At 42.5% G+C, this 18,476-nt stretch overlaps 1 protein-coding gene across 1 annotated transcript in view; it reads right to left on the reverse strand.

The window, feature by feature from the left end:
* Nucleotides 1-3,948: 3,948 nt before the first annotated feature.
* Nucleotides 3,949-18,476, reverse strand: part of FREM2 (FRAS1 related extracellular matrix 2) — a 169,734-nt gene continuing 155,206 nt past the window's right edge. Inside the window, exons 18-24 of the mRNA XM_019447696.2 lie at nucleotides 17,076-17,180; nucleotides 15,538-15,665; nucleotides 15,054-15,188; nucleotides 13,889-14,015; nucleotides 12,843-13,030; nucleotides 12,488-12,634; nucleotides 3,949-10,740 (exon numbers count right to left, since the gene is read on the reverse strand). Of these exons, the coding sequence (XP_019303241.2) occupies nucleotides 10,228-10,740; nucleotides 12,488-12,634; nucleotides 12,843-13,030; nucleotides 13,889-14,015; nucleotides 15,054-15,188; nucleotides 15,538-15,665; nucleotides 17,076-17,180 (1,343 nt within the window). The 3' untranslated portion in view covers nucleotides 3,949-10,227. The remainder of the gene's footprint in view (nucleotides 10,741-12,487; nucleotides 12,635-12,842; nucleotides 13,031-13,888; nucleotides 14,016-15,053; nucleotides 15,189-15,537; nucleotides 15,666-17,075; nucleotides 17,181-18,476) is intronic.

The raw sequence follows: 18,476 nt of genomic DNA on the forward strand, positions 1-18,476 counted from the left end.
GAGGGAGGCTCCCCCTGTACAAGGACATTCTGTGGGCTCACTGCAAAAACCTCTTCCTAGCCTGTTCCAGAAACTCGCAATTATCCCTGCCTTTGGTTTCCAGGATTGCACTAAAAATGCCAATCTTTCCTGTCAACGTACGGCAAACTCTAAACCAGTGGTTCTCCCTGAAGGTCATGGTTCTCTCACTTCCTAGATCTTTTGCAAACCGCACAGCCCCGTGGCGTGGGAACGGAGGTGTGGGAGCTGTGTCAGAATCTCTGGGGCTGTGCAGACGTGATCGGAAACTCTCCAGGAGACTCAAATTACTCCGCTCCTCCCGCACTAAGCCTCATTAATTCTTTGGCACTGCGGTAGGTCATTTATTATATCAGTTACTAAGGGCTGACTAAAGAAGTCTCCCTTGAAGGGAAGTATATTTGGGGGCCAATGGTACAGGAGAATGAGGGAAAGTCAGAGCTCTCCCGGAATGCTAACACCAAAGATGATATTCAAAATACAGTCACCCCTGCCCCCAGTCAGGGTGAAGTTTGGTTTTCTTCTGGGGGAGCGGAGCTGGAAGGGAGGAGAAGGCTGGAAGGAGGAAATACAGACAACCTCTTGGAGAAAGGGAAGCATCTGATCTCTTTACCTGTAGGCCCAGACCACCGTAATCCCCAAGATCAAAGCCAGCACAGGTGACCCCTGTCGGTGCTTTTCCTGTTTGGACAGCAGGTATGGTGTGGTGTGGCCTTGAACACAGTGCTCAGGCAGGGTCTGGAGCCCCCAGCTGTTCTGACCATTGATTGCCCTTCAGATGCTGGGCCAATACAATTTCCGGGGGTCGCTGGCATCACACACATGGATCCCTTAGTGTATTTGGCTGTGCCTGACCTTGGAACAGGCATTCCTGCAGGGGTGATCTCTTTCCCGGGTCTTAAATGGGCAACGGTAGGGGAGGGGCAAGATGCCTCTTTTGCCCTTGCAGTAATCCCCCGACCTAATCAGCTTCGCAGGCTCCCAGCCTCTCTCCATCTCTCTCTCTCTCTCTCTCTCTCTTAATCCTTCACACAATCCCTTGATACTAGAATAGGTCGGCTTTTACCCTTCTCTCTTTTTTCTTGTCAGGACTTGCCTCCCACAAAACTCTCACACAAAACTTGACTTTGGTTTTGAAAGTCTTTGTTCTTAGTGCTCTGGTTTTGGGTATAATTAAATACCATGGAGTCTGGATAAAAAATCCCGGCCCTTCTTCTAGAGTCTACTTTTTTGTTTTTAATCTTTTAAATTTTATTTATTTATTTTGTGAGGCAAAGAGACAGAAAGAGAGAGAATGAGCAGGGGAGGGGTAGAGAGAGGGAGAGAAAGAGAGAATCCCAAGCAGGCCCCGTGCTGTCAGTGCAGAGTCGGATGCGGGGGCTTGAACTCATGAACCGTGAGATCACGACCTGATCCAAAATCAAGATTTGGATGCTTAACCTACTGAGCCACCCAGAGGCCCCTAGAATCTACTTTAATTCTGCCCCTAAGACAGGTTCAAAGAGGGTTGGTCAGTTCCTAGAGATTAATGCCTTTCATAGGCAAACCAAGCAATCCAGAGCCCCTGCCCCGACCACCTTCTTTATCTGCCTCTCATACTCTGGGTTACTATCCATCCGTCCAATCCTCCAAGGGCCAGGTACCGGATATTTAGAGACAGCACGGGGCACCTGGGTGGCTCAGTCTGTTAAACATCTGACTTCGGCTGGGGTCATGATCTCACGGTTTGTGGGTTCAAGGCTTGCATCGGGCTCTGTGCTGACAACTCGGAACCTGGAGTCTGCTCCAGATTGTCTCCCTCTCTCTCTGCCCCTCCCCCACTCATGCTCGCGCGCGCGCGCTCTCTCTCTCTCTCTCTCCTGTATCTCAAACATAAAATAAACACAAAAGAATTATTTTAGAGACAGCACTATGCCCTAGCCTCCATTAACATTATTCAAATCAGCTAAACCTCATCCTGCTTATCCTGCCTTGGCTGTTTCTGTCCATAAAAACTACAAGTAAGGCTCTTGCCCATACTTCCTCTTGTTCCCTCCGCCTCATGACTGACCCTGGTGCTTCCGTGTGTGGGGCTCCTGTGGTGCGATGGGCTGTCTCCCTTGGGAGCCTATGAGCATCATGTGCTTTCTTTTCAACGGCAATTGTTTCTTGATCCGTTGGCCTTGTCGTACCTGAATAGTAACAGAACTTCCATTTGAAAACACCAAATTATGAGCCTGGGGTTAATATCTCCATAGAGAAAGTATTTTCTCCAATTTATCTACACAGAGCAGACACTTGTTTTAATGTGCATAAAATGTCCCTGAAAATCATACTCTGTGTAGGTCACACCCCCAGAAAATCATGTCTATAAATTATAAACAACACTTCTTTCATTCATGCCACTGCCTCTGAGGCCTTCTCTTACGACCCTTGGGTAATAACAATGCCTCTCGATGTAGGGATCTCTTTAGAATTCAAGCCAAGTGGTGGTGACGGTGTGGAGGGGGGAGGGGCTCCTGTCCTCATCAAAAGTGGCAGAACCACGTCGGGCCCCAGCTACTGTATGTTGCAATGTAGCGTATGTTTTGGACTCTGAGGAAATCCCGGGGAGATACTTTTCCCTCTTTTTGCAGACACCTTTCCCCAAACGTTCTCTCCCTGATTGGTACCCTGCGTCGTCTCTGACCCGTGTCCCCTTCCTTTGGGTATAATCTTACTCTGTCTTCCCTACCACCTTTAACCACTTTGCAATTAGTCACGTTTACCTTTCTAGGATGAGATCATGACGTCTTGAAAGGCTTTTCAGTCTATTGTAGGATTTTCAAAAATTGCTATCGACCTTCCTCTGCCACAGTTTACTGGCATGGCTGTTGGGCAGGGAGGGCTCAGACTGGCCTAACTCTGCTCCTGATGACTTCTCCCCCCTAGTCAGGTCCACATTCACTCATAGTGGTTAGGGAGGGGTTTTCCCTTAGTTTGCGTTCCTCTGGGGTGATTACGACTTTATGGCATCATCTTGTCTCCCACTGTCAATATCTGGCGTGGCTGGATCATGAGCCTTTCCTTCCTTGGTCCTCTTTCTGACTCTCGATTTTGGCTCAGGTCATGATCCCAGGGTCATGGATCTAGCCCCAAGTCAAAGCTCTGTGCTCAGCATGGAGCCTGCTTAAGATTCTCTCTCTCTGTCCCCTCCTCAGCCTCCTCCCCATTTGTGCACTCTCTCTCTAAAATAAAATAAAATAAAGATTTATAGTGGAGAAGAATCGAATCCGTCATTTCTGAGGCCAGTCATAGCTTTTCTGCTACAATATGGCCATGTCTTCCCCCAGCCCTCCACTCCACCTTTTGTGTATTTTGCCCTTTTCTTGGGATTATCCTTCAGTATAATCCTTCAACACAGTCCTTCTTATGGCTGTAAGAGGCTATCTTTGCATGTCTTTTGGGTACTGCATTCTGGTGGCCACATATTAAAAATGTGACCATACAAAAATCAGATCATCATTGACTTGAGTGAAGTTCGCATAAAGGCAACTAGACTACCTTGTCAGCCTCTCAGCAATGGACCCGATCAGTTGATTCATCCTTATCAGTGTAGCTGGGCACAGCTTCATAACTGTAGTAGGATCTAGACACCCTGCCCCTTGGGACAGGGTCAGTTCCCTAAATATATCGTTTCCTGTAAGTATGCATTGCCCCCGGCGGCCTCTGGCTGTGTATGCACCTGCTACAACTGGTGAATAAGCACTAAGATCCTGCAGGTAGGTCCCGCTGAGGAGCGGCTGTATTTCTCCACCAGCATCAGAGAATTCATGGGAACACGTGTGCCAGTCTGGAAGCCTGCAGGAGCTCAGGCTTCAGACCCAGGAAGGAAATAACTGACACTCGTTGCAGACTGCACGAGTTCGTTGATGTTTAGTGAAGTTGAAACCAGAGAATGAACCACGAGCATTTGACCATTTTAACACATTTATTTTTATATGGGCTTTATTTATATGAAACATGTGATGTGTTTTGATGGAAAACAGTGGTAGTTATGAAACACAAGTGGCAGCAAGAATTATTTTAGACATGGATTGAAGGCTGAATGGATCCAGATTATTTGCATAATTGGTTTCCCAGGATAAGTTTCAATATCCAGCAAATATGAAGTATCCCAGTAAATAAACAAAAAAACTAGACCCCTGTTAGCTTTTGAAGAGTTCCCATGGGAAAATCACAAAGGCTATTAAGTTCTGCAAATAATTCCATCACACACAGATATGCTGCTCAGTGGCTGGATAAATATAAATTTACTGAGTGCTCTGGAGGGCTTTGGGGAAGGAAGCAGGCACTTAATACAATTATAAAACACACAACTCCTTGTCCAGGCTGAAGTTTCCTTTTATAGGCAAATGGGCTTAAAAATACCTTGCCAAAAACTTGAATTCCTGAAACGACAGAAGCAGACTCTGCTTTGTACTTCTTTTTGTAATATGCTTATTTTGGCCCTTACAGAAATGATCTTTTATTCTTACCAGTAATTGCTTTTCTATATTTTAAGTGATTTGTATTATCATGCTTTTTATTAAGGTTAGTTCTTAAAAATTTACATTTCTCTCTTTACTTTCTTCTTTTCTAAGGCGCAATACTGACAATTCTTATGAAAGGACGATCCAAACATTGGAAAAATAAATACCTGGAGAAGTTCACTTAGAGTATTCAAAGGATCGTGTAATTGGTGTAGGCAACATCTGGCTCCTTGTAAAAAGAACATTGTGCATTTAATAATTACAATTTAAAACACTTCAATGCTGTTAACATTTTAACAGTATTTTTGTTTTGCCATTTATTTCGTTGCAAAGTATTCAATCATCCAAAACAGCCTCATATATGTGATCTCTGGCCTTTTATTTTTACTCAATCAGATCCTTAAAGGGATCTTTTAAAATATCTTAAATGTCAGTGTTGAACCTTTACTGAGAGAATCAAAGCACAGATTGTCATCACATTATTCAATATGATGCTTTTGATCTTTTGAAGGGAGTTCTTTCCTTCATCCAAAAGCCTTAACATTTTATAAAGAAAGGACAGTGCACACGTCCTATGCTCACCTACTAGCTTTCGGATGGATAAGAATATGTTAATTACGTAGTGAAAATGGCAATGGTTTCAAAACTAAAAGGGAAGCATTACAGGAAGAATGATAAACAAATCTCAGAGGAAGAAAAAAAACCTAGTCCATGAAGAAAGGAACCAAGGAAGGAGGGAAGGAAGGAAGGAAGGAAGGAACCAAGGAAGGAAGGAGTAGATGTCATTGCTAGAGCAAGTTTTTTTTTTTTAATGTTTTTAGTAAAACACAATACTAAAAAACACACACACAAACAAACATCAGGGAAAAAGTAATATAATGTACTTGAAAGATAAGAGAGCAACACTATTTAAAAGTTTGCAAATTCAATATTCTGATTTTTTTCCCCAATAAAATTAAATCAGAATGAGGCTGACGTTAGTAGAGTTTGTTTTATCAACTTTAGTTCAAGAGGGAATCAGCATTCTTTACTTAAAAACTTTCTGTATAATCTTTCTGGTAAAAAAAAACTATAGAAAATACCATGAACTTCTATGTTTAAATGCCTTATTAAGATCAAAATAACTACCAAAATCTGTCTTTTGTTCTTAACATCAAAGGACACGGCAACAAGGAGAACTAGACAGTGAGAGAAACTCTGAACCTATGGATATTTTCTGAAAGTGTTTTTACATCTTTACCAGGCAACACTAGAATCAATACCAGGAAAAAACCTTAAGGAAACATATCAACCTTTGAACTCATGTCCAAGAAACTTCCCACAATAGTATGTTTATACAAATAACCATTCTGTTGACCTTCTCGAAAATCTCCATGTGAACCATTTCAGTTAAAACTGTAGTTAGGGCCGTCTTTTTTTCTAGAAATGAGATCTTTGGTTGTTTTTAGATGCACATGTGGCTGTGTGTGTGCAAGATAATAGTAGTATTTATAGTTTCCTGCCAACTCGCACATTTCTGAGGCATCGCAGTGGGACTGATTGAACATTTAAGCCCTATTCATCGTTTGCCCCAGGGTTAGTAAAGACACCTGTTTTCTTCCTTTTGTTATTGCTATCATGGCGACAAGAGATGAAAGCTGTTCAAAGAATCATAGCTCACTTGTTTTCAAATGAATACAATTATGTAAATTTCAAATTTGTAAAACATTTGCATCTTTAAAGATATTTTCTTCTTTTTCTTTTTAAAGGACTAAATTGGTTTCTCAGCCAAAACTAAATAGATATTTTCAAAAGAGTAGCAGAAATCAAATTTCCAACTTCAAAAATCTAAATGTCATTACATTCTGCTGTTATTGCTACTTTATTATTTCTCAATCTAGGACTATTTTAACCCTTAGCACCAATTTGTATGAGGAAAGACTCCATGATTCTCATACAGGTCCGTTTTCATTTTTATTTTTATTTCTTTTTATTATTTCTTTTAATGTTTAATTATTTTTGAAAGAGAGACAGAGCATGAGCAGGGGAGGGGCAGAGAGGGAGGGAGACACAGAATCTGAAGCAGGCTCAAGGCTCTGAGCTGTCAACACAGAGCCCGCCGTGGGGCACGAACCCACAAGCCATGAGATCATGACCTGAGCTGAAGTCAGACGCTTAACCGACTGAGCCACCCAGGCGCCCCTCCATTTCCATTTTTAAAATGGACCTTGGAGTCGGTTCCCTGGGAAAGACTTAGAGGTAAGAGGACTTGATAAAGAAGTTGTTTGCTGCTTATAGAACTAAATCCCTTCGTATTGAGCCTAGAATCCGTCCTTCTTATCACAAATGCTATGCAGTAGCACGGCAGAATTTCAGTTGACCTTTACTCATACTATTCAAACATTGTGGAGGCTTGTGGGAGGGTGCACTTCAGGAGGTATTGGGGATGTTCACGGTCTGGAACAAGAGTTTATGCGTTATACCCCATTCTTGGAATAAAGTAGGCATGTCTTCCATTCAGAGGAGAAGAATATACAGGGCTATCCACATCCCTGCAACGTACCTTCTCTGTGTAGATTTCTGAAGGGCAATTCCATTAAATTATTGATGTGAAACATTTTGCATGAGATCCACAATCAGAATGATCTATAACATGTGGGGTTCTTTCAGATGAAAAAGATTAGAGCCACTGTCAGTGCTCTGGAGAGATTTTTAAATTGTGGTTCACAGATATGCCTGGTGTGTTCTTGGTCCAGGGGAGGACCTAATGTAAATCTCGATTCCTTTAGTCTAAGAGAAATGCCACATTTGAGCATAACCTGCCTGAGAGCAGGGAGGACATCTTGGTTTCTGTGTAATCTCTCAAAGTGGCTAATTCTAGGAAAGCATTTAGTAAATGTTAACAGAGGGAATGAACTGGAATAAGTAAAACCATGATTAAAACATAATTACGTATTTTAATGCTTCATAGTTCACATGCTAGGGGAGCTACTAAGGCTCTCTCTCTCTCTCTCTCTCTCTCTCTCTCTATATATATATATATATTTGTGTTTTGGGTTTACTATGCAACATCAAGAAAATCTTGTTTTAATTAGGGTCAGAAGCTACTGAGCATCTAAGGAGCTATTATAGCTACATCCTGTTGTCTATGGGAAGTTATTTTATGTAATTGGATCTGATAATAAAAGCATAATTGTCTAAAAACAAAATATTGAAAAAAAGGGTCTGCTTTATTGAACAATAAAGCATTTTGCCTGACTCTTTCTTCCACTAAAAAGAGTTTTTATGATTAATGTATATTAAATCACATATTAAGTGAATAGATATAAAAGAAATGATGCCGAAATCCAAACACTTTATACTTAAGAAAGCTGTATCTGCCTATTTCCCACAGACTCTCTGCTTTCAAGGGGAGGAAGGAAAGGAAGAAGACAGAAAGGGAGAGAAAGAGAGAAGGAAATGGGTGGAGAGGAAGAAACTTCTTTATTAGGAAAGGATGGACATGTTCTGTATTTTATAAACTCTCCAATTTGTATATGGCAATCTCACTAGAAAAACTAATTGCGGAGTGAAGTTTGGTACAAAGCCAGTGTGGCCCAAAGGCTCAAAACAGACATGTTGTAACGATGCTACTCTAATTACTACACTCAGTGACAGAGACGCCCAAGACCGCACGGTAGGCTCTGAAGCACCCAAGCTACCAAAGTAGCATAAGGTCAATTGAGGGTACTTGCTCTCACTAAGTGAATTGAACCCCATGCTAAGTCATGAGAAGCCCACACATTTGAAGCTGCGTCATTCATGCTTATGCCTATACTAGTTACGAGATAACTGAAGAAGTAGCCAAGCATCTGCCAGAATGCGAAGCAAAAGGAAAGGGGACAATTAAGAAAGCGCTGATGTTTATTTGACAACTGAACTCCTGGGCCATCCAGGACTTTATGTAAAGTCCCAGGGTGGGGGGACACCTTTGAGTAATAGGTGATATTTGTAAATTCCCCAATGGAGGGGGACTACGGTCCACCATGTTCTTTGAAAGACCTTGAATGTCAAGTGCAGAGCTGCCCAAAAGAAGAGAGGCGAGTATCAGACACTTTTCACCTCTCTCTCTCAGCACCAGTGTAGATTCTTTTTTTTTCTTTCCAATAAAGAGATGGTTGGTGCTCACAGACACCAGGTAAGATCCATTCCACTAGATGTCCAGTGTGGCCAGGCTATGGATGCAAATGAAAGGGGATTCCAGGTGACATTTGAGGGTTGGTTAGTCTTTAGGCACGGTTCTTCTTCTCCCGACCTTCTTTTTGCTTGAAATACATTTACCAGCTTTTGGAAGATTGGTCATTAGACCACTGACATTTTCCTTCCCTTTCCAACCGAAATCCCTGCCATTTGGTAAAAGCACATTTTTTTTTTTTTTTTTCCAGAAAGGCGACAGGAGCCTTGCCAAGCAAGCTCCCTATGTTTCTTGGTTTTTAACACTGTAAGCGGTGTTAAGCATTACATTTTCAGATACTCAGGGATCGCACTGCATCAGTTCCCTGAATTGCAGATGTCACAGAATGCTACTCTCCTCCTGGATCGAAGAAGAAGAAGGCACCTCCAAGACCACCTCTGGAATGACAGTGGCAGAGAGTCCCCTGGTGTAGACCAGATGCTGATTAGCAAGTTAATGAAATGTCTTCTGGCCAGTTCGAGTTCTGGACATTGTTATGTGATTGTGCTACTCTGAGGGTTAACCTCAGGTGTCATCTGGAAAAATGTTCTATAAAACGTGTATAGAGGCACTTCGGTTAAACACGTTATGCTAATAAATATCACTTTCTCCCTCCACCACCTGTAATGATATTTTTCATTATCATCTGTGGGTTCAATACTGCAAATATCTAGGCTCAGTTCTTAGAGAACATGGTCTTATAAATGCAAATCTAACGCTATAGCATTTCTTCATCATCCAAACGCCACCAACCCTCTCATTTCCCACAAATGCTGAGCACCAATTAGGTATACTACCATGCAAGAACTCGACTACTTCTCACTATATAACAGCAAAGTCTTTCTTCAACAATCTCTTCCAGATGGAACATATTCTTTGGTTTAATTTAAAATTAAATAAGCAAATAAAACAAGGACACCATAATTCAAATCCAAACTAGTCAGTTACTTCCCTCTCTCTTTCCTTCCATTCCCTCCCATGTAGTAGAAGAGGTGAATTATGGGTTGAGCTATCCCTGGTCATACTTCTGTGCCGTCTTCGCCTGTTAGAAAACTTGTCGTAATGAACAGTGTGTTTATCATCCTTTCAGACTAGCAATTAAACCGTCCTCGTAATAAACTGTTAGGCAATGAATAAATGATGTGATAATTGCACCTTAAAGGTTCAGACTAACATAGCAACAATAGACTCCTCTTAAACTTCTGACGGAGTCTGTAGCACCTCTGAATAGATTTGTCTCCATTGTGTGGAGAAAATCCCTAAATGTGAAGTACATCCCTGGCGGTCCATCGCTGGCTCTGAGTATGTTGCCTTTTGGGCAAGAAGAAAGATGCGGTCTGTGGTCTGAATTTGTTCTGTGACGCATGAAAGAGTAGACAGAATTCAAATCCAGGTTCAGTAGTCCGGTCAGGTCCTCTGAGCAGCTTCGTAGCAGAAGTCCCCAAAGCTCTGCTGTTTACGGAAGCATTTGGGTTTCTATCGTCTTTCCGAGGCACTTGAGGAAAAGGCTGAATCCACCTGTGGTCATCAAACCTCTGAGCTGTCGTTGTGGTGGCTCTGTGGGGGCATCATGGGCTTGCTGCTGCCCGAGCCCTTCAGGGCGTCCTTTCTCCTGGCGCCCTTCTTGTTCTTGCACATCGTCACTGTGATGGCGGCAAGGCAGAGGGTGAGTAACCCCACGGCGATGCCTCCCACCACCGTGACCAGGCTGACCTCAGAGCTGGGAGGGTTGAGCTCCCGGGGGAGGACGCCATCAGGAGGAACTCTCCCTTGGGGGATCTGCTTCTTGCTGGTGCGGTCCAGGGCGACGTGCTGGATGTTTGTTCCCCTGTTGTTTTCAGCACCTATTTCCCAGGCCAGCGGGGGTGGGCTCCTCATCTCCCTCTTCTTCCGGCCTTTGGTACCTGCCCGGGGCTTCCCTGAACTCACCAAAGAGTGGCGCTGGTACTCCACGCTTCTTTTGCCAATACCTCGATTGGCGTTGTCTCTCGATCTTACTGTGTAGATGGTGTGTATGTACCACTCTCGGCCCAGAGCCACCTAGAAAACACAGCTCTGTTTGTTAGAAAATTAAATACCATACCAACCTACTGCATGACTATTGCAAGAGAAGTTAATGGCAGAGACAATAACTGATAATAGACTTTAGTCTGCAAAAGGAATCTACTATTTCAAAAAAAAATTTTTAATGTTTATTTATTCTTGAGAGAGAGAGAGAGAGATCTGATGAATGCGAGCAGGGGAGGGGCAGAGAGAGAGGGAGGGAGGCATAGAATCCCAAGCAGTCTCCAGGCTCTGAGCTGTCAGCACAGAGCCCGACATGGGGCTTGAACCCAAGAACCGTGAGATCATGACCTGAGCTTTAGTCAGATGTTTATCTGACTGAGCCACCCAGGCGCCCTGGAATCTACTGACTATTTTTGCACATATAGTACGTACAAGGCTTTGTGTAGAGCACTCTAAAATATTTTGTGCAACTCCTGAGGGAGGGTGTGCCGGTAAGTATTTGGTCATCTGTGATTTGCAGCCATTGAATGTCAGAGCTGTAAAGAGCTTTAAATATCCCACAGCTTAACTTATTCATCTCAACAATGAGTAAACAAGAATGCACAGCAGTAACTTGCTCGTGTCCCTCAACTAGTTAGTGGCAGAGGCAGGACTAGAACTCAGACCTTCTGACCCTCGGGACTCTCGTCTGATTTGTCTTGCTGCATATTTACACACAAGACCGTAGAAGAGGTCAGTTTTTCTGCTTTCCCAGGGCCTGTGAAAAGAAGGGATTTTCTGATGGTTTTTTGAAACTTTCAGGATTTATTTATTTATTTATTAAAAAAAAATTTTTTTTTAACGTTTTATTTATTTTTGAGACAGGGAGAGACAGAGCATGGACAGGGGAGGGTCAGAGAGAGGGAGACACAGAATCTGAAACAGGCTCCAGGCTCTGAGCTGTCAGCACAGAGCCCGACACGGGGCTCGAACTCACGGACCTCGAGATCATGACTTGAGCCAAAGTCGGAGGCTTAACTGACTGAGCCACCCAGGCGCCCCAAAACTTTCAGGATTTAGAAGGGGTCAAATGCTTTGAGTGTTAACAGTAAAAATAATTTTAAAAAAGTACTCAGAACAACAAATAATACTTCCTTAAGATTCTTCCTTTAGGGTTGAATAAAGATACTGTGTTTCTGCAGCCCATCCTGTCTGGACAATTTTCAGTAAATTTCCTAAAAGGTGTACTTGCTCCCCCAAGGATTCACAGTGGGAACACATCTCTGAATTTTTCTCAATTGTCTGCTCAGTGTTACGGTCATGTGGGTCTCTTTACCATCTACCTCTAGGTTAGGACATCCTGTCCTAGTTTATAAAGTCTTTGGGAGTGGAGATTTATGAGCAGCACCCACTTGTTTTTTGGAATCCAGCGTTTCATACAAGATCACTCTAATAAAGATGGTCATGGAAAGTCGAGAGGAAGGAAGTTTTGAAGAAGAAAAGCAGAGTTCCCAACCATCAGACTTAGATTTATATTCTGGGCTGAATGAGGGTCTTCTTTACACATGGACCTAAAGTAATGGTGAGGCATTAATAAAAATAACAATGAGAGTTTACAGAATGCCCACCATGTGCTCAATATGGTCCTGTGGGGCTTACCTACCTTACCTTATTCAATGTTACTATGACTTCTGCAATATTACTGTCACTGCCATTTAATAGAAGACATCTGGGGCATTCTGATATTAAGTAACCTGAATGTCCTCGTGGAGCTGTTGTAAGTGGCTTGTTACTGGCCCACCTGAAAGAGTGCTGTTGAGTCGACTTTAAACCCATCGGATCCAGGCTGATTCACTAAGAGAACAGCTTCAGGGTCATCCACTGCTAGTCTGGCATTAAACAGGACATTTCCAAAACTGGTGGCTTGTGTCTCTGGCTGAGCTTTGTCCTTTAAGCAACAAGAGAATGAGGGGTGCTGTAGCTAATGACAACTTTTGCAAGTACAGAGTGTTTCTTTCGTTTCGTTTTGTGCCAGTATAAGTAGAAAATGTCAGCATTTGGCTTCATTTGAAAAGATGCTATTGTTTTTAAACATCAGGCAAAAACACTTGACTTTGAGTGTCTACCTAGTTCATTGTTTGGGTCAAAGCACTTACCACAATTTTAAATCTATACAGGAGCGAAGGAGAATCAGCTAAGCAGCCATATTCTGCATTCGTGGGACTATATTTGGGAACATAGCCATCAGCTCCAGTGCACAGGAACACCTTCTCAATGCTGCAGTAAAAGGAATCACCTAGATTCTGGACAGGATCTACCATGACTCGACCATAAATTATATCACCTGAAACAGAGACGTGGCAATGTTATTTCTGTTACATGGTAAAATGTGTCTATGTGACACCGCAAATAATTTGTGACAGGAATGCCACCAGAGGGCATTTCCTTCTTTTCCTAATCTGGCATCGAATATTGGAAGACCTTCAGGATCTCACACGCTCCCAGGCTAACACCACTTTGAGAACTGACTACATGTGACTGAAGATTTATTGACCCTCCCGTGCTCGGCCGGTAGCAGGAAGAACCTCCAGGCTTGGCCTATGGTTTAATATTCATCATATTCCACTGTGGCTAAAGCCTGCTTTAGATAAACAAATTACTTGCCAAGACGCAGACTAATAAAATCTATAAAAAAGCAACATCGATAAAAAGCTGGGTTAGCTTTATCTGATTTTGAAAGAGAGTTTAGGGAAATTCCCTGGTATTCAATCATCTTTTTCACAGCCAGTACTGAACTCCTGCCATGCGTGTTAGGCATTTTGCTAGGTGTTAGAAAGACATCACTGAACAAGACAGCTATAACACTCGCCCATGAGGCATTTATAATCTCAAGTAGCTGTAGGATTTGAGTCTATGCATCTTGAGAAAAGACCGAAGAAAACAAACCTAGATTTGTTCCAGAAGTCACTTAGGTAAGGGACATAGAAATAAATTCTTTATTTCCCCAGAAGAAAAACCGTCCAATAACACACATACAATTTCAGTGGCCCTACCCCATCCCTGTCAGAGTGGCAAAGACCCAGTGATATTCTCATAACCATAGCAGGGGTTACAATTTCCCCTCTCAAACATGACCCCAAGAGCGCAAAGCCCAACAGATGCAATGGCAAACAGAGCAGGTGTCCCCCTTGTGAAATGATACCTTCTGCAAAGGCGACATCACTCTCTTGCCCAAATCCCATGGATCCATCAGACAACCAGAGACTCTTCTTGGAGAGTAGGTACATTTGGGTGTTCAAGCTAAACTCAGCTGCTACCGGGTCGCTGACCTGAAACCAAGCGTAAAAGCCCTTTTACGTGTTGTTGATTGTTCTGGTGGTGCGTAAATACATTATTCACACACACACACACACACACACACACGCACGCACACAGCTGTGTACATGGACCTGTGGAGTCCTAAAGCCTGCACTGCGATTTTCACACCCAACCAAACTAATGAAGGTAATTATAACACTGGCTCTGTCTTTCTTGAGAAGGCAGACCTGGTGAAGTGAAATTTTTTGGCTGGGACTAAATAGCACTGCTTGAGTTCTTTTCCATTGGTGTAACAGGGTATATATCAAGGTCAGTGGAAGGCCAGCTCTTAATAGAAGTTCTTGGACAAAAAGTGCCATCACCTGTCTTTTAATGTATAATGGCAGTTAGGCCCTTTGAGGTGGCATGAACTATAGGATATTTACTTTCCTTGAAGATCAAGAATAAGATAAAGAAGTGCAGAAGAACTCTTGGGAAAATTCTCAGATCTCAAGGCAGCAAACTCCAGGAGGAGACAAGATCACATAAGAGAAACAAAAACAAAAAACAAACAAAAAAACCCCTTCTATACTTTTTAAAAAATTTTAATGTTGATTTATTTTTGAGAGAGAGAGAGAGAGAGAGAGAGAGAGAGAGATGGAGAGGGAAAGCTTGTGCGAGTGGGGGAGGGGCAGAGAGAGAGGGAGACAGAGAATTAGAAGCAGACCCCAATCTGTCAGTCCAGAGCCTGAAGTGGGTCTTGAACTCACAAACGGTGAAATCATGACCTGAGCTGAAGTCGGACCCTCAACCGACTGAGCCACCCAGGTGCCCCAACCCTTGCATACTCTTCAACTATGAGTTGTATATCCTGAACCAATGCCAGATAAAGGGCAGTTCTTTCCTCTTTCCTTCCTTTCTTGCTTCCTTCTTGTCTGACTTCCTTTTTTCTTAGCATGTGAGAATTAAAGTCATTGGGTGAATTTATTTATTTATTTTTACTGAGAAGACCGTGACCCTAATAAAATGGGATTCTGTAAGTCAGGGGAAAATAACTCCAAGAGACACACCTGTTGGAACCGTATGTCAAGGTCAAAGGTGACAGGCTCTCTGGGGTTGCAGGTGACTGGCAGGCGGTACTCCTGATTCGATGGAACGGTGCATGGCAGCAGCTTTACGGTGTAGGTCCCCGAATAGTCACGCACCTTTGAGGAGAAGAGAGGACGTTTATGTTCTTCATGTAAGAATCTGAGGTGGAGGCCAACCGTAAGAGATTCTTAAATACAGAGAACAAACAGGGTTGATGGGGGGGGTGGTGCGGGGGAGAGGGGAAAATGGGTGATGGGCATTGAGGAAGCCACTCGTTGGGATGAACCCCGGGTATTGTATGGAAGCGACGAACCATGGGAATCTACCCCCCAAACCAAGAGCACGCTGTACACACTGTATGTTAGCCAACTTGACAATAAACTACATTAAAAAAAAAAAAAAGAATCTGAGGTGTAATCAAAGGCAGCAGAAAAGCAAACTTAAGTAAGAGCCTGAGTCACTTACGGCAAAGTCAGAGACAAAGCTCCATTGCTGTACTGGCTGGTTATAGGTGGGTTCACTCCTTATGAGACGCAGGGAAAAGGTCAGGCCTGGATGGTCAGCCGACATGATCATTGAGCTCGTGAAGGATGCTAGAAAAGTGCCATTATAATAATGGTATAGTAGTTAAAAGAGTACATAACACATTAGAGTTTTCAAAGTAACTTATCTCACATTGCTTGCTTTTAACACCAAGCCTTCAAAGTCACAGTGTTGGTATAATTGTCCTCATTTTGTCCCCGAGAAACCGGGCTGAGACTGATTATGGTGACTCTCCCAAGATCACACAGCTGGGATGTGTGCCCTCTGATTCCTAATTCAGTGCCTTTTTCCACTTTATAATTCTATCAAGAGATACTTGTGCAGATAATTGTGCTCCAACAGTTCAGGGCTACTTTCCAGGGAGAGGCAGCAGGGCAATAAAAGCTGATGTGAATGCATTTATTGTGCACCGGGGCTATGAGCTGAGTTTTCGTCTATTAGCATCCACACAGCCGGGAAAACCCAATTTATAAGTGGAATCTAATTTTACTTAGATTGTCTGTAATTGTGTCTAAACAAAGATTCAGTTTATTAGAAAGGTAGACATGTGGAAGGGAACTGTAAAGACCAAGAAATTTTATTTTCCAGAACTGTCAATTATAATAAAGCAAAATGAGTCTTTTTGGGTCTGTTTTTCTTGCGGCTCAGTCTCATAAAACTACAATGAACCCTCTTTCTCTTCTGAATTTCAGCCCTATTCTCTCCTTTGTTTAGAGCTCAAACCCAGAAAAAGGAAGGAAGGAGAAGACAGTAAGTGAACTATTTTCCCCTTCCAATCTGACAACAGTTGTCAAAGGGACAATACGCAAAACCAATTTAGTGATATGGAGAATCAAATAAAAAAAGATGTCTAATGAAATGTCCTTTATAAAAAAAAAAAAAAAAAGCCTGGACATAAGACTTCAGTGACTGCCTCCTTGTTGATATTCAAACCACAATCTGCTGTCACAGTTAGTAAAATGACATAGCCAATCCTTATTAAAGATAATTAGTTACCATGTCTGAAATGTAAGAATCACACTGAAGTGCCACTTCTGCCTCTGTTACAAAGGTTTCTTACAGTGTCTAGAAAATAATTGGAACGGAGAAGGGCTCGCTGAACAAATGACCTAAAATTCCACTTCTCATACAACAGAATTGAAGCAGAGAAGGGGATTGTTGTTGCTAGGCTCTTTATCCAAGGCAGACTCCACCAAAAATGAACTCAGAATTTTCTTTTAAATTTACTTTAACCCTTTTGTGTTTTCTCCAAAAATCTACGTACATAATGATGACTATGTAGCTGATGAGAGGGAGCTGAGCAATTCTCAGGCACCCTGCAGGTAAGTCACAGTGATAATTCATTTGAAAGGAGGGTTAGAGACCTCCTGGGGAAGCATGCTGAAACACGGCACTTGTGGGTGTGGGAAGTCTGTATCCTGCTGTCTAGGGCATGCCTGTTAGTGGATTACAGGGCTTACCCGGGTGGGAGAGTACAAACAAGCCGTGGAACTGAGCCTCCGTCTTGAAGTTCACGACCAAGCGCCCCTCTTCGCCGATGCGCATGCTGGTGGGATAGAGAGAACCTACATGGGGAGAGTGCGCAAGAATGGAAATATGGGTGACCTGGGACTTCTGATGGGCAGGATTTCTTCCAAATTTGAAGTCAGAACAGTCTCATCTTTAAACATTCTAGCCAAGGGGTGCTATCGGAAGAATTCTGAGTGGTAAGAGACGCAAAAGTATTTTGTTTTGTTTTGTTTTCTGACAAGAAAAGATGTCTAGAAGGGAGGCAAAATAGAATCAGGGGACGTGAGAGAGGTCACGATGAAATATACAGATTGATTATAATAGGCCAAGATTTCCCCCCCCTAAAAGCATTAGTCTACATAAATGAAGCTGTAAATTGAGGGACACAGTAAAATTGTGAAATGTTGAAGATTTGGACACAGAAGTGGGTTTGTGTTCTCCAGAATGATTCCGAATTTTACGGGCCTAATAAAAACTCTGGAGCTTTTCCAAGACTGTTAGCAGTGTGACCAAAGTTGGTTCCAGATAGAAGAAGGAAACTCCTGGGTGGCTCAGTCAGTTGAGGTCGTTTGTTCCAGATACTGAGACTTCGGCTTAGGTCATGATCTCATGGTCCTTGAGTTCGAGGCCCGCATCAGGCTCTGTGCCGACAGCTCAGAAACCTAGAGCCTACTTCAGATTCTGTGTCTCCTCTCTCTGCCCCTCCCTGGCTCACACTGTCTCTCTCTCTCTCTCTCTCTCAAAAATAAAATAAAAACATTAAAAAATTTTTTTCTAAAAGGAAAGAAGGAAACATGAGATCCTCATGTAATACTTGAGAACCCTTGCATGGATCCACATTAAAATTTACTTAAATATACATTTTCTAAGGCAAAATACAGAATTAAAACATGAAAATGTAAAATAATCTGGAATGACCACTCAGGGTGCACATATTACCTATCACATAGCTTTAAGGCGATTTTACTGTGCTTAAGATAGCAAATTTTGATGCACTGTCAATAGTATTTTCCTCCTGGCTCATAGTAAGTAATGCAGGCATGATGCTCAGATAGGCATGGAACCAGAATAGCATCATGGGCCTGAAAAGAAACAGTACTCATCCTACTAATAGATAATTAGCTTTATGCTTGTGGACTCTGAATTATACTTCTGACGTGGAGACTGAAACAAAGATTTGCAGATGCTTATGGGCTCAGGAGGTAGTTGTACTTACTACACTGTTCCAAAACATTTAGCTAAAATATCATAGAATAATAGAATTTTAAAATAAAAAGAATACTGGAAGTCTAGCTTATCTTTCAGAAGAAACTGAGTGCCACAAAGGTTAAGGAGTATGTTCAAGATCACAC

This window comes from Panthera pardus, unplaced genomic scaffold, assembly GCF_024362965.1.
Source record: "Panthera pardus isolate Hobbes unplaced genomic scaffold, ASM2436296v1 HiC_scaffold_1, whole genome shotgun sequence".
NCBI classification, from domain to species: domain Eukaryota; kingdom Metazoa; phylum Chordata; class Mammalia; order Carnivora; family Felidae; genus Panthera; species Panthera pardus.